The sequence below is a fragment of the Muscardinus avellanarius genome (genome assembly GCF_963383645.1).
Source record: "Muscardinus avellanarius genome assembly, chromosome: 2".
Classification (NCBI taxonomy): Eukaryota; Metazoa; Chordata; class Mammalia; order Rodentia; family Gliridae; genus Muscardinus; species Muscardinus avellanarius.
In genome coordinates this window covers 148,635,546-148,661,281 of record NC_137787.1, presented here as the reverse complement: position 1 = coordinate 148,661,281, position 25,736 = coordinate 148,635,546, and the positions used below count along the sequence as shown (strand labels likewise).

The 25,736-nt window shown below is 43.6% G+C and overlaps 1 protein-coding gene across 2 annotated transcripts in view; it reads left to right on the top strand.

The window, feature by feature from the left end:
- Positions 1 to 13,227: 13,227 nt before the first annotated feature.
- The window catches only part of DGKH (diacylglycerol kinase eta), a gene marked incomplete at both ends in the record, with an annotated part of 206,455 nt that continues 193,946 nt past the window's right edge, over positions 13,228 to 25,736 (top strand). The window contains 2 exons of one of the 2 annotated variants that reach the window (XM_080689758.1): positions 13,228 to 13,287; positions 22,066 to 22,242. In XM_080689758.1, coding sequence (XP_080545884.1) covers positions 13,228 to 13,287; positions 22,066 to 22,242 — 237 coding nt within the window. Of the gene's footprint in view, positions 13,288 to 22,044; positions 22,243 to 25,736 lie in introns of both variants that reach the window. The other variant, XM_080689759.1, reaches the window with a different exon arrangement.

Below are 25,736 nucleotides of genomic sequence, written 5' to 3'. Positions count from 1 at the left end.
GGGAGGGAGGAAGTGGGGGGGGAGGAAAAAAGAAATATCTTTTAAAATGGCTTTTCAGCCAGGCTTGGTGGCGCACGCTTGTAATCCCCGTGCTTGGGAGGCGGAGACAGGAGGATCGCGCAGGTTCAAAGCCAGCCACGCTGGCTTAAGAGACCCTGTTTCCAAATAAAAAGTATAAAATAGGTCTGGGAGTGTAGCCCGGAGGTAGAAGGGCTTCCAGGAACCCCAGTAATAATAATAATAATAATAATAATAATAATAATAATAATAATAATAATATAAAATGGCTTTTCAAATCTGTGCTTCCTAGTTTTGAAGACATATCTGGGTATTAAAAGTAGAACATAACGAGTTGTTATAATCGCTTTCCTTCTAGGATTTATAAGGATTCATTGATCAATCAAACGATGAGCTTACTTCTTGCTATTGTTACTCTTATGGTATAGATGTGAGCACATCTAAGTCTGCTGCCATGTTAAGCCCTTACGACCCACTCTCAGTTCATTCCTTCAGCCTCACCTCTCACCACCACCTCATGCCGTAGTTAGTAATCATATCACAGTTCAGAACTTGGAAGAACCAGCAGACTCTCTTTTGCCTCTTACTTCTAGAGGGAATTCATTTTCTTCCCTGAGGAAACTTTTACCCTTCCCTTCCCTGTCTACCTTGGTTTAGCTGATGAATGAGACTCGGGTCTTACTTTAGATGTCACTTCCTTCTCCCGGTGGGGGAAACTGTCTTAACTCTGCAAATTTGGATTAGACATTCCTTCTCCAAGCTCCGCTGCTCGAGGTGCCACAGTGCTTACAGCACCCTAGGGTAAGGGTTCAGCTATCTGGTGCTGACATCTCCCTGGCACTCAGCCTCAGATCTTGTAGGTTCCATGGGTATTCATTGAGCAAATAAGTAAAAAAAAAAAAAAAAAAAAAAAAAAAAAACTATGATTTTGCAATACATTTAAAACTTCCTCTTTAACACATTTTTCAAAAATTATAGTAATGAAATATTAAATGAATGACCACCTTAACTTTGGTTTGACAATTTGTCCAGTTCTAGAAATTCCATGTCTTATGACCAGAGACACTTAGCTAACGAGAACTGCTTCACATGATTTCTGGGCAAGCCAAAGTTAATGATTTGCACAAAGTAGATGTCCAATAATTTTTATTGGTGAAGAAATTAAATTTTAAGATGTAGAGGCACTGGCCTCGGTGACGCATGCCTGTAATCCTAGCAATTTCAGAGGCGGAAGCAAGAAGACTGAATTTGTGGCCAGCCTCAGCAACTTAATGACACCCTGTCTCAAAATAAAAAATAATAAAAAGGGCTGGGGATGTAGCTCAGTGGTAGAACACATATGGGTTCAATTCCCAGTAAAGAAAAAAGAGAGATATTGTCTTGGTGACACAAAAAGCTGAGCTCTAATTAAGTGGTTTTCACATCCAATTCAGCAGCACGTCCGTGTCCTTCCTGATTTGCCACCGTGCATACTCTCCATCTTAGTTTGGACATAAACTGCCCCTCTCCTCTAAGCCTCCAAACCTGCCCGATTCTCACCTCTTCAGCTGCCACCCTTGGGATGCCCAACCTGCAGCCAGCTTCACTGGGAGCACTGTCCTCATGAGTGTCGCAGGGGTTGAGTTTGCACAAGGAAGGGGCAGCGCTGGGCAGACAGAATGGTGTATGGTTCATTCTTGGCTCTCAGACAGCTGAGGCCCATGTGGCAGAGCGTGAGGCAAAGCCTGCTGGGTCAAGTCAAGCTCCTGGCGTCCTATGTGAACTGTGGCCCTCCAGGTTCCCATACAGGTTTAAAAAGCAGAGCCGTGGAGGAAAAGAAGTCTCTAGCCCCTGGAGACTGCCAGGTCCTGGGTGAGTGGAAAGGAGATGGTGCAGGAAGCCGGGTCAAAGGAAAGCCCAGGAAGGAGAGAGGGGAGGAAAGAAGGCTTCGAGTGTTAGAGGCCGGCAAAGGGACACTGGACCCAGGCTGTTTAAGACCTTTGTACTGAAGGCAGCTGCTGTATCCTGGGGCAACTGGAGAGAAAACACTTTCGGCAGGGATTCCAGTCCAGGTCATAACAACAGTTAACATTTAAGGTGCTGAGCTGGTCTCTTCCCTACTTTCTATTTTTAGTTCTGAAAAAACAGCTCATTAAGTCTCCTTCCTCAGCCTCTGCAGCAGACCTCTCCCCATGGACTGACTGCTCTTCTCTGGCACCACAGCCTTCTTCTCCCCCTCTGCTTAAACACAGGTGTGTTTCCCTGTACTACTGAACAATAACCTCTTGGATGATTTTACCACCTAATTTCTGGCAGAGTCTTCTCTTCTCCTCCCTTCTACCTGTGAACTCTCTTGCCTAATTCCAGGAAGCCTTCCTTACAGGAAGATCTCTTGATGTTGAGAACTCCACAAACTAGTGCTTTGCTTTTTTTTTTTTTTTAAACATCAGTGCTAAGATCTAGGGCAAATTTCTTATTCCTAAACTTCAGCTTTCTCATTTGTAAAATGCGCACAATCATCACCTCATGATTGCTCTAAGAATTACAACCAAAGTGTCACTCATAGCTGGTCTTGGTGGCTTATACCTCTAATTCCAGTAGTTGGGAGACTGAGACAGGAGGATCACAGGATCAAGGCCAGCTTCAGCAACTTACTGAGCCCTTGTTTAAAAATAAAAAGTAAAATTGGGATGGGAGTATAGCTCAGAGGTAGAATGCTAGTGGGTTAAATCCCTAGTTAACACACACACACACACACACACACACACACACACACATCACTCATTTTTTAAAAAAATCTTTAAAAACTTGGTATGTGCAAAATTTTGTTGAAGCTTTGGCTTTCTAATTCTAGTATCTGCTAATTTAAAAAAGCATGCCTTCATTAATAGGGATCAATGCTCCCCAACTACTTTGCATGACCAAAACAATTTAAAAGTCTTCTCATTTCTTCTCTTTTAGCTGAAGTTTTTATGTCTGTAAAGATCACCTGTATCATTCTGGCATTTTTAGCACAGTATTTCATCTAGCTCTACAACAGTACTGAGAAAGTGGTATTATTATTATTTTTTTCAGTAATGAGGATAGAACGCAGGGGCATTCTACCTCCAGGCTATACCCTCAGCCCTATTTTTTATTCTTTATTTTGAAACAGGGTCTCACTGAGTTGCAAAGGGCCTCACTAAATAGCTGAGGCTGTCTGTGAACCGCGATCCTCCTGTCTCAGCCTCCCAAATGCTGGAATTACAAGCGTGCGCCACTGCGCCCAGCTATTATTTTATTTTTAATGGAGGAAGTAACTTGCCCAAGGTCTTAAAGTTGACGTGTGGAAAATCAGGAGTTTGAGCACAGTACTCTTTAACAGCAAATCCCCTGCTCTCTCCACTAAATGTTAGTGTGCCTCAAATGACAAGGTGTCAGACCTCCAACTTCTCACCTTTATGCCTCATCCCTGGGACCCAGAGCTCTGACCTTACATCTAAAGAGGCTGGCACCCTGCCACTACCCAGATGAAGTCTGCTGAGCGTATGAAGCTAGATCCCCCACTCTTGGCTCTGCTTACCTGGTGATCATGGCACATTCCGACATTGCTTGAATCACAACAAAACCTGTCACATTTCATCTGAACTCTAGACCCAATTCCTAACTCTTGTCCTACCGAGAGCAGAACCTACGGGCCCCTGTTACTTCCCTCTTATCTCTGCCTCATTACTTTCTCAGTCCCAGTGTATCTTTTTATCTTTTATATTTGGGGATTTATATTTACATATTTATATTTGCATAATTTTGTTCCACATTGATCTTTTTACAATCCTAATTATGGGTAATTATTAATAATTTTCTTCTCTTCCAAGCAACAATTGCTTATCATATGTATGTGGGGAGAAGAAGATCCATAATCTTACTAAATGTCAAAAAACAAACAACAACAACAAAGAACCACAAGAAACTAAAATACTGTATTTTAGTGGGGTTTTCAGTGTGTGTGTGTGTGTGTGTGTGTGTGTGTGTGTGTGTGTGCTGGGGATTAAACCCAGGGGCAGTCTGCTTCTTAGTTACATCCCCAACTCTATTTTATTTCCTATTTGGAAACAAGGTCTCGCTAAGTTGACATGAGCCTAACTGAGTTGCTTAGGCTGGTTTAGATCCTGGAGGTTCCTGGATCCTCCTGTCTCAGCCTCCCAAGTACCAGGATTATAGTTGGGTACCACCACACCCAGCCATTTTTAGTGATTTTTAAGTTTTTTTTCCCCCTTCTTGATATTGTGTGGGATAAGGGCAGTAGAATGAGATTAGATCATTTGTAGAATTTACACATCTGAATTGTGGGCCGTAAGAAACAGCTTATCATTTCATCCTGCTACATGAAGAACCATGAAGGCCATCCTCACCAGGACAGCAGGGATAATCTTAGCCTATGTAACTAACCAATGGTTTCATTTGCTGCCGACCCTCTCTTTTGTGTGCTCTGTATTACTTTTACAAAGCAGAGCAGACACTGGGATTTCCGTTTCTTGCTTCAGGTGCATTGCTAAGGTGTAATTTTTTACATGAGCCTGCTTTGAGTGTAGTCTTTATGTAGAAAGTCTTTATCAGATTATTTCTTTTCTTTTTTTTTTTGTGGTACTGGGGTTCCTGGAAGCCCTTCTACCTCCGGGCTACACTCCCAGACCTCTTTTTACATTTGGAAACAGGGTCTCCTAAGCCAGCGCGCGGCTGGCTTCGAACCTGCGCGATCCTCCTGTCTCTGCCTCCCAAGCGCGGGGATTACAAGCGTGCGCCACCACGCCCGGCCTATCATATTATTTCTATGGAAACATTTGTTAGACTCAAATGCTATCCACATAAGAACTGGCAGGGCCAGTAGAAGCTGCAGCCCTTTGTTTCATTCCCCATAATCCACGCTCTCAAGTTGCCAGGAGAGGCAAGAAATATCCTAGGCTTATAATCTATCAGAAAATTTCTGGTCATCCAGAATCATGAATACTGAAACTGATTGAGATACACCATTGTGGTAGATTGTTCCAAAGGAGCTGCATGAGTGTAGGTAAATAGATAGATAGTAGATATAGATATATCTCTTTCCATATGTATTCATCCAATGTTTCTGATACTTCTGCCCATAATAGATGGAGGTCTATGTTCTGTGCTCTTCAATCTGGATGGAATTTTGTGACATCCCATAAGTTTATTTGGTTGAAGTGACGCTATATGACTTCTAAGGTCAGTATATAAAAATGGATTCTGCTTTTACTTTCTCTCTCTCTCTCTCTGTTTCTCTCTCTCTGTTTCTCTCTCTCTCTCTCTCTCTCTCTCTCTCTCTCTCTCTCTCTCTCTCTCTCTTTCTCTCTCAAGACATATCTTGGGATATGTGATCCTACATATAAGAAATCAGTTCAGCTGTCTTGAAGCCACCACACTGGGATGAGTAATGGAGAGGCCTCTTGAAGAAAGAGATAATCAAGAAACCCTAGCTTTACTAGCCCTCAGCAGGTAGAGTCTTCTAGTATCAACTAGAGTGCTAGAAATGTAAGGGAGCCAAGAAATTCTGTAGGTTGCTGGCTGAATCAAAATAAGACCCCCTCTTGATAGATGCTTCACAGGACATGCATTACTCCACGGAAAACAAGTCCCGCGAAAGAGAATCTCACAGTAAAACATTAAAAACATGCAAGAAAACAAGCTGAAACAAGATGACTCAGCAAGTACAACAGCATGACTCAGCAAGCACAATAAATGGGAGAATTTACTCTAGCAACAGTAAGTAGAGCAATTTGAAAGAGACTGCTAAATAAATGTGTTTAAAATGTTTATATAACTAAAAGAAAGAGGAGACTCTAAGACAAGGAAGATGCTATTAAAAATGGACGTACTAATTTTTAGTACTACCAATAGTATATAAAGGTTCCTATTTTCCCACATATTCATCAGGATTTATTATTGTTTGTATATTTTTTTTTTTTTTTGGCAGTACTGGGTTCCCTGGAAACCCTTCTACTTACGGGCTACACTCCCAGACCTATTTTTATACTTTTTTATTTGGAAACAGGGTCTCTTAAGCCAGCGCGGCTGGCTTCAAACCTACTCATACTCCCGTCTCCGCCTCCCAAGCGCGGGGATTACAAGTGTGCGCCACCACGCCGGGCATGTTTGTATTCTTGACGATTGCTATTCTAACTGAAGTTAGATAGAATCTTAGTGTAGTTATGATTTACATTTCCCTAATTGCTAATAATGCTGAATATTTTTTCATATATTTATTGGTCATCTGTAAATGAGCACAATAACTGTAGAGATCAGTACAGAAGTTTCTCAAAACATTAGGAACAGAGCCATGATATGACCTAGTTATTCTACTCTTTGGTATCTTTCCTAAAGAACTAAAGTTAGAATAATACACTGATACAAGCATACCCATGTTATAGCAGTATAATTACAACAGCCAAACTTTGGAATCAACATAGGTGTGCGTCAACAGATGAATGGATAAAGACAATGTGGTATACATACACAATGGAATTATACTCAACCAGAAAGAAAAAAATTATATAATTTGCAGGAAATTAGATGGAATTAGAGAAGATTATGTTGAGATTAGCCAGTCTCAGAAAGTCAAGAATTCTGTTTTCTCTTATATGTGGAAACAAGTGAAAATAAGAAACATAGTGGACTTTATTTATTATTATTATTATTATTATTATTATTATTATTATTATTATTATTATTTGGTTGTACTGGGGTTCCTGGAAGCCCTTCTACCTCTGGGCTACACTCCCAGACCTATTTTTTACATTTTTATTTGGAAACAGGGTCTCCTAAGCCAGCGCGCGTGGCTGGCTTTGAACCTGCGCAATCCTCCTGTCTCTGCCTCCCAAGAGCAAGGATTACAAGCATGTGCCACCACGCCCGGCCCATAGTGAACTTTAAATAATGTAGAGAGAGAGACCAGTAAATTAGCATATTGTGTGGGGACTCGGGGAGGGAGTTGAAGAGGGGAAAAAAAGAGAGTTGAGCAAGGAAACAATTCAGACAATTCTATGGCAATATATGAAAGTATTAGTGTCAGTTTAACTAGAATGCATGAGGAGAGAGGGAAGGGGAACAATGGGATGTGTAATGTTGAAATTGATTTGGGGGTCACAAAGGAGGCAAAAACCAGGCAAGTTATTGTGTGAGACCAGGCCTCTTAAATTAACTGGCACCTTTGGGCAAGGTCTGCTGACCGTGGGGAAAGGGACCAATGACTGGTCAGCAGAGTCAAAGTCAGCAGAGTCACACTGCAGAGAGGAAGTGAGGGTATTTATATAGCCGAGGTGTTGGGGTGGAGCTAGTGGTGTGGGGATGCTGGTCCTCTCGCAACATCGGAAGTCTCGTGACCTCTGAAGTTTGCCTCAAAACATCGAGAGTCTCCTGGCATCTCTGCTCAGGCTTCTGGGGTTCTGCCTCCTATACTCACTGCAGGGTCCTGTGGGGAAAGAGGAAGGGAAGGACCCAACCTATCAGGATGCAGATGGGAATACCCCAAGAGCTGTGTTTATCTATGTTTGTGTCACACTGAATCTCACTATGATGTATAATTATAGTACACTAATAAAAGTGTAAAAAAAGAAAATGGATAAATTTCAAAAAGAATAAAATGAAAATTCTAGGGATGTGAACAAATAAAAACTCAGGGGACATATTAAAAATTAGACTAAATACAGTTACAAAGTGAATTGGGGATTGGGGGCCAGAACTTAGAAAATTACCCAAGAACAAAAAAAGAGGTGGAAAATGGGAAAGAAAAGTTGAAAAGTTCAGACTTGGAGGGTAAAATGAAAACCTTTTTATTTTGATGGTACTGGGGTTCCTGGAAGCCCTTCTACCTCCGGCTACACTCCCAGACCTATTTTATTTTTGGAAACAGGGTTTCTTAAACCAGCGCATCTGGCTTTGAACCTGCATGATCTTCCTGTCTCTACCTCCCAAGCGCGGGGATTACAAGAGTGTGCCAGCACGCCCAGCTAAAATGAAAACCTTTAAGTCACATTTAATAGAAGTTCTAGAAAAATAGAGTAGGAAAAAATGAATGGATGGAGGATAGGAAGAGATAATATTTGATTACATAAAGGTTGAAAATTTTCAGAATTAAAAAATTTGGGTCCTCAGATTGAAATGCATTGCAAGTTCTGAACAAGATATCCCAAACCAAAATCAACCTGAGACACAAAGTAATAAAGAAAACATCAGCATAAAAAGGAAAATGTTGAAATTTAACAGAGGAAAAAATCTGCCTAGCAATAATGAGACCAAGTGTAGACTTCTATTTCCAGCTGTAGATGCCCAAAGATAACAAAGTTGTCACTTCATAGTTTTGGTGTCAATAATTATCAACTTATTATTCAACAGCCAATAAAATTATGATTTAACAATGTGAAGAGGGATGAGAGAAATATACAGAGATAGAAAAATTTTTTTACTCACAACTTTTGGTGAAAGAAACCAGAAAGAACATACTTTTCAAGACAGAAATTCAGCTCAAAAGAAAAGAATATAATACAAAAAAGCAACCAGTAAGAAAAAGCACTGGCAAAATCTGCTGGCAAATTTAATCAGATAATTATAAATGTAGCACTGAGATGACTAGTATAGTAAAGTATTTAAAAAAATAATTGGGTGGAGCTAGGGGCATAGCTCAGTTGTAGAGCACTTGCCTAGCATGCACAAGGCCTTGGGTTTCATACTCAGCACTGAAAAACTAAAATAAATAAATAAAAAAAGGAATTAAAAGATACAAGACAGCAATACATTGCTTATAGAAAGGGAACATGAGAGTTAAAGTATCTTGTTTAGTTTTTTAGGGTCATATTGATAGGAGGGGTGGAGATAGTGATGAACCTTGGAAATTAAGTATAAATGTTAATGTTTTAAGGGTGACTATGAAGAATTCAGTAAGAAGATATAAATTTCAAATCAGCAGAAGTGTTTAAATAAAAATCATCCAATAAACCGGAATGCAAGAAAGGAGAAAGCAGAGGCAAATAAAAAGAAAGTGAAAGAAATACAAAATGAGAATGTGTTACTAAATCCAAAGACAGTGACTGTCATGTGATAGACTGCTAGTTTTCACCAAGACCTGTTCCATCCTCCATAACAATGGAGCTGTCTTTGGTATATGGCTGTCCAGCTAGTGGTCTCATTTCTTCCTGCTCCCTGGCTGCTAAGTGTGCTCATGCAACTAAGTTTTGGCTACTGAGATACAAGCAGACAAGACATGTGTTACTTCTGGGTCTAGACCTTTAGAGGTTGGGGTAGTCTCCTTCTTGTACTCTTCTTCCTCCCATAAGCTGGAGCTCCCTAAGCAGCTTCCACCATGTAGATAAGGGCAAAGTCCTAAGACATGAAGTGGCCATGTGGAACAAAGGAGCCTCCCCAGCTACCTGGGTCACTTATCCCGCGTTGCTCCAGGAGAAAGAATTTGTGTGTGGGGAAGCAGGGGGAAGGATCTCATTCTTGAACCTTTGTACTCTGAGTAACATATGTGACAAACAAAAACACATTTTAGATGACTACTAAAAGGCAGGTTCTTAGAATGGGCCAGTAACATCAAAGTTTGTTATTCACAAGACACATTTAAAACACATTGACTACGCTGGGCGTGGTGGTGCACGCTTGTAATCCCCGCACTTGGGAGGCGGAGACGGGAGGATGGCGCAGGTTCGAAGCCAGCCTCGCAGGCTTAAGAGACCCTGTTTCCATGTAAAAAATACAAAATAGGTCTGGGAGTGTAGCCCAGAGGTAGAAGGGTTTCATTCCCAGTACCACCAAAAAATAAAAATAAAAATAAAAAATAAAACACACTGACTAGGAATGGTCAAAAAATAAAGAAATAGAGAGTTATCCTGGGCAACCCCTACCCAAAAGAAAGCTACTGTTTCATACAAAATAGAATTTAAAGTGAAAAAAAAATGTATGGGTGTCTTCATCTGTTTGGGATGCTATAACAAAATATCATAGATTAGGTAGTGGCTTATAAAAAGCAAACATTTATTTCTCACAGTTCTTGAGGCAGGGGAGTCTATGATGCCCATGTCCTTATAGAACACCTTATTCTCCCTCCAGCTTTACATGGCAGAGGAGGGTAGGGTCTCTCTTGAACCATTTTTACAAGGCCCTCATCCCACTTATGATGACTCTGCCCTGTGACATATCTACTTTTCTAAGTCCTCACTTCCTTCCATCTCCTTGGGGATAAAGATTTCAACATAAGAATTTTGTACAGAAACAGGCAAAGATGTAATGACCTTAACTAGATAAACTGGGCTATATTCCTGGCTCTTTGATTTATACAGCAGAATCGTGGGCAAAATTTTATTCTTCTCTAGCCTCTATTTTTTCCTTCCTTCCTTCCTTCCTTCCTTCCTTCCTTCCTTCCTTCCTTCCTTCCATAGAGGGAATTGAACCCAGGGACATTATATCTCCAAGCTATACCCCCAGACTTACTTTTTATTCTTTTCTTTTTTGGGGGGGATGGAACTCAGGGGCATTCTACCTTCAAGCTACAGCCCCAGCCCTATTTTTTTATTCTTTATTTTGAAACAGGGTCTCACTGAGTTTGAGTGGCAAAGGGCCTAAGTAGCTAAGGCTGTCTGCGAACTGTGATCCTCCGGTTTCCATCTCCCAAATGCTGGGATTACAAGAGTGCGCCACCATGCCCAGTTTATTCTTCTACTTTGAAACAGGGTCTCACTAAATTGCACAGGGCCTCCCTAAGTAACTGAGGCTGATCACGAACCTGCAATTCTCCTGCCTCAGCCTCCAAAGTGCTGGGATTACAAGCGTGCGCCACCAAGACTGGCTTATCCTTGGTTTTTAAGAAAGGTGACAATAATACTTTTCTTTTCAGAATTATGAGCATGAAATGAGATAATGTATGGGAAAATGATTTTATAGAGCCATAAAAATCAAACTATATCATATAATTATTCCAACAAACACTTACTAAGCAGGAACTGTACTGGGAACTAGAGAGATGGAAGTCAGTTATAATCATAATACTTGTCATTGAGAATAATAGGATATGTAAAATCTGAGTTCAAGAAAGTCTATGATGGGAAGGGGGTGTAGCGAGAGAAGGTATTTAGTCATTCAGTGTAGTAAGAACGGCCAGTTTTAGCCTGCAGCAGGGTCAGAGATTTCGTAAGGAAGTTGACTCTTACGGTGACCTATGGAAGACGAGCAGGTGTTTGGACAGGCTGAGTAAGAGGAAGGACATTCCAATGTGACCTGACAGGGAACTTCATGTGAGGAACTCGGAATGTTTGATGAGACTGGGGAAGTGGGCACTCACTATGATATTGGAATTTTTGCCTGCAGGCAGTGGTGAGCCATTGGCAGGGCTTTTGCAGGGACTGATACACACAAGTTTGTACTATGGAAGGCTTATTTAGGTCGCAGTGTGAGATGACAGAGCAGAGGTACATCTCACTTAGAGGCAGCAAGACTAATAAGGAAAGAAGTACAAAGTTTCAGGGGCTTGGAACCAGGTAAAATGAAGAGCGGCAAAATGCAGAGAAGGTGACAGGAGCCATGGGAAAGTGGATCAATGGGACAAAGAAGGAGGAGCCTGAGATAATTTTCAGGTTTCTCTTTTGCTCAGCTAAATGAGCTGTGTTGACCTTTACTAAAACGAGACTAGAGAGAAAAGCCAGCTGTCAGGTTAAATTTGCTTCTGTTGTAGTCAGGCTGAATTTAAGGACTGGGTGACATCTGGGTGGGGATCTCTGGTCAGAAGCTGGCTTTGCAGGCCAGGCATGGTGGTGCACACACCTGTAGTTGCAGTACTTGGGAGGCGAAGACAGGAAGATTGCAAGTTAAAGCACAGCCTCAACAAGTAGTGAGGCTATCATCAACCTAGCTAGACCCTGTTTCAAAATAAAACTAAAATAGGGTTGGAGGTGTAACTCCGGAGGTAGAACAGAATGCCCGGAGGTTCAATTCCAAGTGCCCTTCTCCCAGTAAAAAAAGAAGTTGGCTTTGTAGAACTGGAGATCTGGGACAGGGATAGAAATGTATGAGTTACCAACACATGGTTGGTAGTTGAAATCAAGGGAGGAGAGGGTTAGGCCATTCATTGGCGTCTGGGAAGCACTGGGAACAGATCAAAGGAAGAAAGTTTAGGTATCTCAACACCTGGCTGGGCAAGAAATGGTCAGACAACATAGAAACTTCAGCCCCAAACCACAAACTCAAGGATACAGCTAGTTAAAATGACAAATGCTGCAGCCAGCAAAGAGGACTGGAGAACTTATGGCAGTTTAGGAAATCTGCAAAGCCATGAGACGACCTTAGCCTATGTAGTGTCAGTGGAACCGCCGGCACAGGAATTGGTTTGCTGGGCTTTGAAGAATGACGTGGAGACTGAAATCAAGTGGTTTTTTTTTTTTTTTTTTTTTAAATTTGCAGTATTAAAAACGTGTGAATGCCTTTGATCTGATTAGGGGCAGCAGCCAGAAGATGCCGATCGAAGTGGGTGCTGAAAGTTCAGGAGAGGAAACGACCTGTATCAAATTAGTCGCTCTTGGATTAGGAACTACATCCAAGCTGCTACCTGTAACGTTCTGTTGGTAAAGCACAGGAGGGAGGAGGCGACCGGCGACCTACGGAGCCCGGAGCGGCGCGTCGGCCCCCGCCGCGGCCCCTGATTTGAGTGTAGTGCTAAAACTGCAAGGCAGATGGGCTCTTTCGCCAGCTTCAACTCCAAGAAACTGTTCATGGTTAAAAACGAATAAAAAAGCAGCATCCCCGCGACGCTTAACCTCGCTTGCAGATGGAAACCCATCTGTAGTCGTGTTAACATCACAAAGGAGATCTGCTGGTTCTGCTGAAGCCGGTCGCTGGCCGCAGCCTCGGCACCGGGAGGCGGGGAGGCCGCGGCTGGGCGCGCGGTGCCCGTGACCACCGGCGGCCGCGCTCGCTGCCGCGCCTTATAAGGGCTGCCGGGGGGTCACGTGCGCCCCGCCGAACGCGCGGGGGGCGGGGCGGGGCGGGGCCGGGCGGGCGGGGCCGCGGCGAGGGGCGGGGCCTGCGGCCGTGGGAGGCGGCGGCGGCGGGAGCGGAGCGCAGGAGCGGGGCGCGGAGAAGGAGGCGCCGCGGAGGAGGAAGGCACCGGCGCGGGGGCGGGCGCGGCGGCGGCGGCGGAAGCCGGGGCGGCCCGGAGCGCGGCGAGGAGGCGCAGCCGCCCCCGGGGCGATGGAGCCGCAGCACGTGCGCCCCGCGCCCGGCGCCCGCAGCCCGGCCTGGGAGGAACCGGTGGGTACCGCGCGCGCCCCGGGCGGGGTCCGCGCAGGAAACGGCGGGGTGGGGTCCCCGGGCACCCCCGGGCCCCCGCGCGCCCCGGCGCCTTTGTCCCGCGGGCGGGGCGCCCTCCGGCCGCCGGCCCCGGCCCAGGGAGCGGCGTCCGGCTCCGTGGACTTGACAACTTTCCGCTGGGCTGTCCGGCGTGGGAGCGCCGAGGGGGCGCGGGGCCGGCCCGCACCTGGGCGCAGCCCCCGCCGCCCCCGCCGGTCCTGGCTCCGGGGGCTTTAGCTGGGGATGCGGCGAGGGGCCAGCCTGGCTTTCGCCCGGGTTTCGCCGCGCGGGCTCCGAGGAGGTCGGGTCATTTTCGGGGCCGCGAGTGGGGTTCGCGCGTCTTGTGTGAGCCGGGATAAGAAAGAGGAGAGAGAGCGGGGGTCTTTAGATCCATCCCCCCAACTCCTTCAACGTATGCCTTCCAACTCAGACAGTCCTAAGCCATCTCGCCACAATCCCTGCCCTGCTCGCCCTCTGGGGCCGGGGCGGGCGGCTCTTCCCCGGGCATCGAGTTTTGGCACCGCGCGCCCTGCTGGGTCTCGGCTGCTCCCTCTCGGGGTTGATGGTCTGAACGGGTCGGAAACGCCCGGCCCGACCCCTCTGGCCGCTTGGGCGTTGCGGGCTACACACACACACACACACACACACACACACACACACACACACACGCACAAGTTGGATGCTGTGTGACCAGCGTCTCCACGCACGCACACACACACACACACACACACACACACACACACGCACGCACAAGTTGGATGCTGTGTGACCAGCGTCTCCACGAGTGTGCGCAGGCCGGTCTCTGCCCCTCTCTCTCCTAGGTCAGGTGCCAGGGGGGGTTCTCCTTTTCCTTTTCTAATACGTGCACCCCAGCGAACGTGTCCGCTGGCTGCTAACCGCCTCCCGATTCCTGACCTTTCACAAGTGTCCTTCGACTCTGATCCATCTGCATCTGCAGCTGGTTTTGCTTTTGTGAATTCGAACATGTTGTTAGATCGTCCATCTGCGCATATGTCTTCTATTGTGCTTATCACCGGGGAGTAAGTTATTCTTGAAATTGAAAAATACAATTCAATTTTGAATTTTAAGTCAAAGAGCATGGAGAAGTATATCCAGTGACCCGTTTTACACTTATTCTTTGTATATGAATTCCTTTTTGAACCTAGATACTTTAAACACACACCTATCATAATGGAAAATACCTGGTTATATGTAGGTTTTTTTTTTTTTTTTCGGGTCTGGGGATAGAACCCAGGGGCCATTCAACCTCCGAGCCACACCCCCCCCCCCTTGCCCTGTTTTTTATTCTTTATTTTGAAACCAGGTCTCACTGAGTTGCAGAGGGCCTAAGTACCTGAGGCTGTCCACTAACCGCGATCCTCCTGTCTCAGCCTCCCGTATGCTGGGATTACAAGCGTGCGCCACCGCGCCCCGCTGTATGTAGTGTTTTTAAGAATACTGCCGCAGGAATGACTTTATGCCTAGATAATTAAGAACCCCACCACCACCTCTTTTTTGTTTTGTGGTACTGGAACTTGAACTGATCTACAACCCCAGGCTATTTTATTTTTTATTGTCCAGATGGGTCTCAAACTTGCAGTTGTCCTGCCTCAGCCTCCAGAACAGCAGAAATTATAGGCATGCTCAGCCTCCCCGTTTCCTTTGCTTCTCAAGTGACAACACAGAGGACCACTTACTTATCACAGAAAATATTCAGTACTAGTCTCACCACTAGAGCCTTTAAAACTAGGATTTGGACAGACATGTGGGAGTGAACTGTGACACTTCGTCTAGAATGCAGAACTCTATTTTTTTTAAATTAGGTTGATTTTCTTTAGACATCAAAGGCCTGTTTAGTTGCCCAGGAGATAATTTTTACCAAGCATCTGTTATGTTCCAGAACTCCTCTATAGCAGTAAACAGGCACAACACAGACACAAATCGCTGTCCTCAGAGAGCTTAATTCTTAACTAAACAGACAATCTTGTTTCATATCTGTTAATGGTTTACATGCAGATAGTACAAAAACGTGTTCTGATGAGCTCAGATGTGGGCATAAAATGGCATTTCTGAAAGTGATTTTATTTGGAACCCTGTGATCACCTATGTAATGATCACAAAGTCTGTTTGAGAACTGATAAAGAGATTCTCCTTTAAATCCTTAAGGATAAGTTATCCATATTACTAAAAAGTGGCATACAAAAGAAGAAAGAGGAATGGATTGGGGGGAAAGGACTTCAGTGTTAAATATTTAAGACTTATGGAGCAAAGGTGGAAATATCTGGCTAATCTACATATATTTTGAAGGAGCACAAAAATCCATCAAAATTGGGTTTTTGATCTTTGAGAATGATCTAAGAATCTGATCAAAGCTAAAGAATCTTTCAATAAAAGCACCTTTATAACAGGTGGAAACTTAACAATGGGATGAGTTCTGAGAAAATGTGTTGTGTGAACATCATAGTGTGCTGACACAAACTAAAACAACTGCAACATAAGCTGGATGGAACCTCATGCCCCCCCCAATACACGTATATTTTAGTACAATTTCAAGGGAATCACAGATTTCCTGGAGACTAATCTGTGGACCCTCAAAGACCTCAGATTATAAATACCAGCTTTCAATTGGACTCCATTATTAAGTTATTTAAAAATCTCCTTTTAAAATTTAAATATAGTAATTTATACTTTACCATAAAGCATGTTCATTTACATTAAAAAGGAGTACTCAGTGTTAAATGTGAGTTAAGACTGCACAGATTATTTTGCATAGAACATTATATGTATAGCCATTAATTACTCTCTGCTTTTTTTCCCCCTGGTTGTGCTGGAGATTGACATTCTAACTCTGAACTACACTCCCAGGCCCCATTGATTGATTGATTGATTGATTGATTGATTGCAGTACTGGAGATGGAACCCAGGGGCATTCTACCTCCCAGTTACATTTCCAGCCGTATTTTTTTTTTAATTCTTTTATTTTGAAACAGGGTCTTACTGAGTTGCAAAGGGCCTCAGTAGTAGCTGAGGCTGTCCTTGAACCTCGATCCTCCAGTCTGAGCCTCCCAAATGTGGGGATTACAAGCATGCACCACCACATCCAGCTCCTTTTTTAATTTTTTTGTTTTGAAACAAGGTCAACCGAGGTTGCTGGAAGTCCCTCTATGTTGCTGAGGCTGTCCTCACACCTGTGATCTTCTTGTCTTAGCCTCTCAAGTACTGGGATTACAGGCATGCTCTACTGTACCCAGTTCCTAATCTTTTTTGATAGCACCTAAAATGTTGATGGTATATATATATATTTTTTGTGGTACTGGGGATGGAACCCAGGGGCAATCTACCTCTGAGCCACACACCCTTAGCCCTATGTATGTGTGTGTGTGTGTGTGTATATATATATATATATATATATATATATATATATATATATATATATATATATATATTCTTTACTTTGAAACAGCATCTCACTGAGTTGCAAAGGGCCTCACTAAGTAGCTGAGGCTGGCTGCAAACTGTGATCCTCCTGTCTCAGCCTCCCGAATGCTGGGATTACAAGCATGCGCCACCATGCCCGACTACCATATTATTCTATTATTCTGGCAGAAAAGTAAATGAACTCACAGGAATGGATACTGGCTAATGGTGAAGATGACAGTACTTCTTTCATTATTATTACTAAAATTTATTATTATTGTTATTATTTTTTTGCAGTGTTGGGGGTTTTAACCCAGGACCTCTCGCTTGGGCAAGGGCTCTACCTCTGGGTTCTATACCCTGGCCCCGATCAATACATCTTGTCTAAAATGCACCCCTATCTGGAGCTGAGAGGCAGTTTATGAAATTCTTTGTGTTTGGGGTAAAATGAAGGCACTTAACTAAATGGGAGCATTTAAATAAACTATTAGTTTTATTACTACTCTGGTGAGAGCATTAGACCTAAAGACAATAATAGTTAGCATTTAATTTTTTCTGTGTTTCCTTTAATGCCAACTTTGGAACATAATAAAGTCTCAGTGGAAATAAAGGCATCACCTAAATTTATAACCAATTAAAAAGTATTTTGGTGGTGGGTAGGAAGATACTTAGCTTAACAGTCCTTAGTCTGAGTAATAACTTTGTTGGGAGGGGTAAGTAGTTAGAGTTCTGGCTAAAACTTGAAAAATATGGGAGTATTTACAAAGTGGCTTGTGGAGGGATGCTAGAATACATTTTGCTTCTAAAATTTGTTATTTTCAAATAATTTTTCCATTTTATTCAATTTTATGATTTTATTCCATTTAGCTCCTGTAAAACTATCCAAAATTAGTGAAATATTATGAAGGGAAGGAAATAGGGCCAAAATATAAATGAGAAGTTATAAATATAGCTCTACATCATGTTTAGATAATGGAAGGTTTTAGCCTCAGGTACAAGGTAATCATAAGTGGATTGGATTGATGCCACAGTTGGTCTCAAATCTTGTTTGTTCAGATCACAACTATGGACATTTTAATAAGATAAAATTTTGAATTTTACATTCTGAATTTGTAAGAAACAGTTTATCATGGAAATTGTTCTAAAGTTTAAGTAAAGCAGTCTCCTAGACCTGCGTATGTTCAGCCTGCAATGGTGTTTGACTGCATAGTTCCTCACCCATTAGAAATGGGAGTCCTAAGCCTGGCGTGGTGGCGCACACTTGTAATCCCAGCATCAGGAAGGCCAAGACAGGAGGATCGTGGTTCGCAGCCAGCCTCAGCTACTGAATGTGGCCCTTTGAAATTCAGTGAGACCCTGTTTCAAAAAAGTAAAGAATAAAGAATAGGGCTGGTGGTGTAGCTCGGAGGTAGAATGCTTCTGGCTTCCATCCTCAGTACTGCTAAACACAAACAAAACAAAACGGAGTCCTAGAACTGGTAACATGATTGCTTTTACAGTGCCTACTTGAATTCTTCTGGATATGAAATGTAGCATTTTCCCATTTATGCTGTAATATTTAACATAAAACCACAGAACATATGGGATTCAAAGCTGTAAAGTTGTAATTGGTTAGTAATCCTATTTTGTTATGAGTAGTGACTGATAAGACTATAATTCAAAATATCTCTGTAGATAGTAATGTGTTAATATTCACAAAGTTAGTATCAGCCTGGTATCTGAATTGACTTATGCATCTTTAACACACACACACACACACACACACACACACACACACACACACTTTAAATGGGCAGGAAACCTTACTGAGTAGAAACCATATTAAGGAGTACCTAATTCCATTTTATCCTGGATACAGTGTCTATGCAGCTTTTTTTTTTTTTTTTTTTTTGGTGGTACTGGGGTTCCTAGAAGCCCTTCTATCTCCGGGCTACACTCCCAGACCTATTTTATATTTTTATTTGGAAATAGGGTCTCTTAAGCCAGCAGAGCTGGCTTCAAACCTGCACGATCCTCCTGTCTCCGCCTCCCAAGCGCGGGGATTACAAGCGTGCGCCACCACGCCCAGCTATGCAGCTTGTTTTTAATAGCATGTTTGTGATATATTATGTTCCAAACAGGATAACACTATTCAAAGTAACATCAATAAAAGAAATGCATAAAAAGCATCCAAGGAATTGTTTGAAAATCTGAAAACACCAAGTAAGAAAAAGATCAAGGAAATCTTATAAATCAAATACATAACATAATATGCCACATATTTGAAATTTGTTTCAATTGCTATTTTGAGCTACATTAAAATTGTTGAAAATACTGAACTCTTGACTGTGTGTAGTGTTTTTAAAAGAGGTGAAGTACCTTGCAGGTATTTTTTTCATGAGCTGCCTTTTGTGGGAAGCAAGGTAGCATTGCTTCATTTGCATACACGATATTTTCTTCCTGAGTTTTCTGTGTGCTAGAGAAATTACAGAGTAGCAGCCATTTATTTAGTATGAGCAGGCTGAAACCAGAATTGATTTCAAAGTATCAACCAAGTTTTTGAACTTGTTGCATTCCTTTGAAGAGCCAAGCTGACTGGGAGGTTCAGTCTTTTAAGTAAGGCATGCCTTTAGTTTAAGGTATTAATTGTCCAGCTCCTGGATGTGAGACTGGTATAAAGTATCTCTGGGTAGGCAGTTTTTGAATCAAAGAAGACATGTAATCCATATTTTCTTTGGATCACAGAATAGGTAGGTCTGGATGTTAGTGCTTTCTGTTTAATCACTCCTTGCCTGGTTTCTGGAAAATGTTGCTAAATAAAAATTGAAAGCATGAAGTGTGAATAGACGTATATGAGAATGGACAAGCCGACTTTTGTTATTTAGTATTGCAAAATGAATGGAACATTAGAATAGTAATCCCGTAACTTTGACTTGGGTCTGCTTGTGCTTTTGTGTCTCAACTTTACATTCAAACTGAGGGCTGAGTTAAGTTTATTCTTTCAAAAGACGCTTTTCCAGGTGTCTTCGTCTACATTGACAAGTCACAGATTTACCAGTCACCAGATGGCCAGACGGGAATAAAGGCCACTATTTTGGTTATTTTTCTCGTTAATTCCTAGAAACATGTTCTTTTTAATAGAGATTATATATTTATAGGGCCAGAATAACTCTTAAAATTCATTTTGCCCAGTAGGGCAGCGCGGCACACACACTCCTCAGGTGGCTGAAGATAGGAGGATTGCAGGTTTACAGTGAGCCTCAGCTGCTTAGGCCCTCCGCAACTCAGCGAGACCCTGTTTCAAAATAAAGAATAAAAAATAAGGCTGGGAGTGTAGCTTGGAGGTAGAATGCCCCTGGGCTCCATCCCCAGTAACACACACACACACACACACACACACACACACACACACACACACACATTTTGCTTGACTCCTTCCTTTCCTAAAGAAGATAACTGAAGCTGGAGAAGTCATCTGTGTTAGTGTAACTTTTTTTCTTTTTTGTAATGGGGATTGAGCCCAGAGGCATTCTACCTGAGCTACACCCCAAACCCTATATTTTAATTTTTATTTTGAAATTGTGTCTCACTAGATTAATGAGGCTGGCCTTCAACCTGCCGTCCTCCTGACTTAGCCTCCCAAGTATTGGAATTACAGGCAAGCCCTGTCATGCTGTGCTCTGTGTTAGCATTATATAGCAGCAATCTCCTGTCTTAGAGAATTTAAACTAATCTGCACATTTTTTTTATATTTCAGGGAAGCAAATCTATACTGTTTCTTAAAAACCTTCTAGCACTATGATCCCTAATGCAGAAATCAAATATTGTTGGGAGTAAGATTGGAACTTAGGGGAGATAAAAACCCAGAATCTTAGTTTGGAGAAGCCTTAAAGGTCAAATCAATTGAGAAAACACACACACACACACACACACACACACACACACACACACACACACACACACAGAAGGAATGAATACTGAAGGGCAAGGGCATGCCTAAGAGATTGGAAACTTTATCCAGGTGCAGAGCCCCACAGTCTGGCAGTGACTTTTTACCCTATAAAAAAATGTAGCTACTCAGTACTTGGGAGGCTGAGACAGGAGGATCTCAGGTTCGCAGACAGCCTGAGCTACTTAGTGAGGCCCTCAGCAACTTAGGTCCTGTTTAAAAAATAAAGAATAAAAAATAGGGCTGGGGGTGTAGCTCAGAGGTAGAATGCCCCTGGGTTCCATCCTCAGTACAACAAACAAAACAAACAAAGCCCATAGATGATAACACAAGTCAGGAGTTCTCTGGATGACAAGAGGAATCTGTATTTCGCTATCTCTTTTCTTAGCAGTCCCACATCCGCGAAGCTCTTTGACGTTGAGCATGCACTAGCTAGGAGAAGGCTGGATCCCAAGGGCCCGCAAAGAGCTGGAAAGGGAAGAACCCTTAGCGGTGACTGAAGCCTGTTGATCCCATTTCCTCCAGCTCTTGTCCGGGTTAGGGAGTGGCTCTTCCAGAACTTCCAGAGTGAATTTTTGTTTTGGGGTGTGTGTGTGTGTGTGTGTGTGTGTGTGTGTGTGTGTGTGTGTGTGTTCGTTCGGGTACTGTTATTCGCATACGTCCAACGTACTGTTTTCTCCCAGGCCGCGTAGGTTAGCGCTTCGGCCTGGACCTTTCTTGAGCATTCCGCCTGCCGTCTTGGGCAGCGTGTCCGCTCTTGTTTCTGCGTTCGCTCCACGCCCTTCGCAGTTTCCTGTTAGCCAAAGGGGATCGCTCTTTCTGAACTAAAAGTTCTCAGAGCAGAGCTGAACCTCCCGGAAAATGCTCTTCTCTTCCGTGTGCGCCGGGTGGGGGCGGGGGTGGGCCAGAAACTAGACGCCACGGGTCCGGGGAGCCCAGAGGACCCGGACTCCTCGGCAGAGGTGGGTGCAGGAGTGGCGCCCGGGTGGTGGGTCCTGAGACCAACCAGGGGCAGCGCTCCTCATCTCGCCGGGAAGAGGCGACTTCACTCAGCTGCAATCGAACTACAGGGCCCGTGTGTCTGGAGACACTGGGGGTCCAGGAGGTGGCGGGGTGCAACCTGGGGAGTCCGGAGGACGCTCAGGCCCCTTCCTGTATCGAGGGGGGTGGCGTCGTGGCCCCCGCTACCCAGAACCAGAGGAGCATCAGCGACCTCCAGGTCACCCGTCCCTCCCAGCCTGGGTCCGGAGCCCCGGAGCATCCCGAGGCTGGGTGCGCGGGAGCCCCGGGCCGGCGGGTTGCAATGGGAGCCTGCAGCGAGTCGGGGGAGCCGGGGCAGAGCCACCCGCTGACCGCCGCCGCCGCCCTCGCCGGGCGCTCTTGTGTCCCCGCAGGAATCCGAGAGGATGGCGGGGGCCGGCGGCCAGCACCACCCTCCGGGCGCCGCGGGAGGAGCCGCCGCCGGGGCTTCTGCGGGGCCCGGAGAGGACTCGTCCGACAGCGAGGCGGAGCAGGAGGGACCCCAGAAACTGATCCGCAAAGTGTCCACCTCGGGGCAGCTTCGGACCAAGGTGAGGCACGCGGGCGGCTGCGGAGCGCGGGGAGCCCCAGGCGCGGCACCCAGGAGGGGGGGGAGGGGCGTGGCCTGGCATGGATGGGGCGGGGCCTGCGATGATAGGGCGGGGCCTGGGCGGGGCCGGGCCGGCCTGGGCGCTGCGGGGCAGGCGGTCCCGGTCCTGGTTCAGAGGCGTCCTTCGTGGGCTCCGAGACCTCGGCTGGCACCGGCGGAGCAGCCGGGGACCAGCAGCTTGGCGGGAGCGTGGGAAAGTGCCGCAGCGCGGTTGCCAGTTTCCAGTTGGGGAAGTTAAAAGGAGAATTTTTTTCCTTTCCTGCCATGCCTTGGTCTGGGTAGCCTGTGCAGGCCGCGTGGCCAGAGCTGAACCCCCTACCTTAGTTTTCTTGGGCACCTAAGGATGCTTCTCTTGGTCCAGGCTGAGAGGGTTGGTTGGAGGTGACACCTGGCAACTGGTTTGCCTCCTGCTGCGGTCGGGGACAGAGAAGCCCCGGGGAGACCAGAGGTGAGGTGCTCACTGTTTAGTGCTCACCTTGGGCGGTGCCACAGGCTGGCCAGGCTTTGCTGCCGCAGGTTCCCAGAAGTGCAGAGTTAAGAGCACACATCCGCGGCTCTTTTTAATGATAAAAAGTCGCCTCTTTGTGTTAAATGGGGGTTAGGATGTTGTGTTTCTCCTATTTATGGAGCTTGTCCTGTCAGCCTGTGAGGTCTCAAAGATGAATTTTAGAGTGATCACGAGCGTACACAAATCTTAGGGTTATGAAAGGATTATTTATATATTCTAATGTTTTTCTTAGTTTAAAAATCTTGACAGGGAGAGTCTGTTGTCTGTGGGGGACTTTCCCGAGGAATTTGAAAAGGGAACTAATAAAATCATTGGGTTTGGGTACTCTTCAAAAATTGTTGCAAGAGTTAATTCATTCTACAGCTATTTTCTTGAGTTAATTCATTCTACAGCGCTAGGTTTCTTAAAGGAAACAGACTACTATATGGAAATAGAATTTTTATTGTATTCCTGTGGATTCGTGTTTATCTTAGCGGCTTCCTTATTTTTTAAAATAAACATGTGGAAACATACAGGAATAACTCTTAAAGTGCACTTACTACAGATTCAAGGATTGCTTTGGGCATTTTACATAAGTGCACATTTTGAACTGTTAATAATGACATCTTAGGATTATAGCACTTGTAATAAATTGATTTGGGCTTTAATGTATGTTTAGAAGGTTAAGTCTAACCACGGTAGGATTTTCCTAACAGTATTTGGACATTTGACATTTTTTAAAAAGTTAATAAAATTGAGTTAATAATGGGCAAAATGGCAGGTTTTTAAAATAACATGTTAAACATTTATCAGAAGTGGTCAGAATTCCATGCATACTTATATCAATAATTTATACTGTTTGAAAGAAAATTTAGAGATTGCTCTGAATTGAATGGAGTAAGTAAATAAAGTCAAACAAGTTTGTTGTCAGTAGCACTAATTTTCAAGTTTCATGAGCTTGTGGTAATAGCTGATACTATTCTCTTTAATTTTGGTATTATGTTGTGTGGTATGAAGCATATTTATGAAGACAAAAATTATTTGTGTTTATTTTTGGTTTTCTGTTTGACTTTCTAATAAAAATACTTAGCATATTTTGCTATGATTGCAGGTAATTATTAATCATTGAATAAAATTTTGCTTAATTTCAAAAGATTACTTACAGAAATTCTGTATTTTACACTTGCTCATACAATAGGGTTCAATACATTCATTAATATTTTCTTGCATGAATACCTGAGATCAAGGCCTTAGATGGCTGATACCAGTGAGCCTCAGCCTAACATCCAACACCCCACACTCCAGACTATTTATACAAATGCCATAAGCTTTATTACGTACGTCTCTGTTTATGTATACTGATTCTCAGGGAAGAAGGTGAAGGCAGTAGGGGATATTTATAGCATGATAACTGCTAAATTAAACTTGCGGTGCACAGTCTTCAATTCTAATCTAGATATGAATTAAGGGAAAGATCTTTAGAAAAAGGCCGCTTCTTGCTTGATCCCCTCCACAGGTGTGTAAGATGAGAGAGCATGGAGGAGAGGTAGGCCCCAGGTCTGGCTCAAAGCACAGTGGTCAAGACAGTGCTAGCAGGTCTTGCTGATATGTCCCGAGTATGCACCAATGGACCACTAGGTCTCACAGGTTGAGATTATTGGTGGCGGCTTCAGTCTCCACACAGACACACACGTGTAGCCACACACATGTACACATGCTTATATATGCTCTTTACAGAGCATTTATGTGTAGATACACATAGGGCCTACAGCAGAGTACGTTATACATAGAGGTAAAAATATTTCTTATCAACGACTGTGTCAATATGTTACATACTTATATAAAGTGCTTCATGTGTATGATTGTTATTGTTTAAACATTGGTAGCAGTAATTTTAGTTCCCATGGAAATGTTTAGGATCATAAAGTTGGTAACCAGTGAAAAAAGACCATTAACTTAATTACCTTATTCCAAGTGCTCTTCCTTGCAGTGTTTTAAATGGTTTTAAGTTACATTAAGTAGCTTGTTGCACTTGTTAATTGAAAAAGTAATACATGCTTATAAGACATTGAAACAACACTGGAGGCTACATGGTAATGGGAAAGTATCCAGTGAAGAGTAGGCTCCCTCTGGGTTCCCTTGCAGAGGCAGTTATCTGTGACTCTTGACTCTTTCTTTGTTTCTTTGTTTGTTTCTCTTTCTTTCTTTCTTTCTTTCTTTCTTTCTTTCTTTCTTTCTTTCTTTCTTTTTGGTGTTGGGGGAATGAATCCAGCTTTTTTTTTTTTTGGTAGTAGAAGTGTTGAGTTTCTAAAATAAAGAATAGGGCTGTTATTCTTTGAAAATTCATGTTTAAGTGGGATGTGGTGACACACATCTGTAATTCCGGTACTTGGGAGGCTGGGACAAAAAGATTGCAGGTTTAAGGATAGATAGCTTTACCAAGTAGTGAGAGTGTCATCAATCTAGTGAGACCCTGTTTCAGAATAAAAATAAATAAGAGAAGGAAGACTGAGGACCATTAATGGAAATACTGCCCTTGGCAATGTGTACATCTGTGAATATACCAGCATCAGTGTCAGTACTCTATATTGGAAAGGGGAGAAATGGGGAGGTGCAGGGGCCCAAGTGCTTTGTGCATGTATGTCATGGTCAACATGATTTACATTATGATGTGAGATTATAATGCACCAATAAAAGCACGCTATAACACACTTGTAATCTTAGTATTTGTGAGGCTGAGACAGGAGGATCAGGGTTTGTGGCCAGCCTCAGCTACTTAGTGAGACCCTGTTTCAAAATAAAGAATAAAAAATAGGGCTGGGAATGTAGCTCGGAGGTAGAATGCTCCTGGGTTTCATCTCCAGTATCACAAAATAAATAAATAAATAAGCAAAAATAAAAATAAAACAGGACAGGGGGTGTAGCTCAGAGGTATAATACCCCTAGGC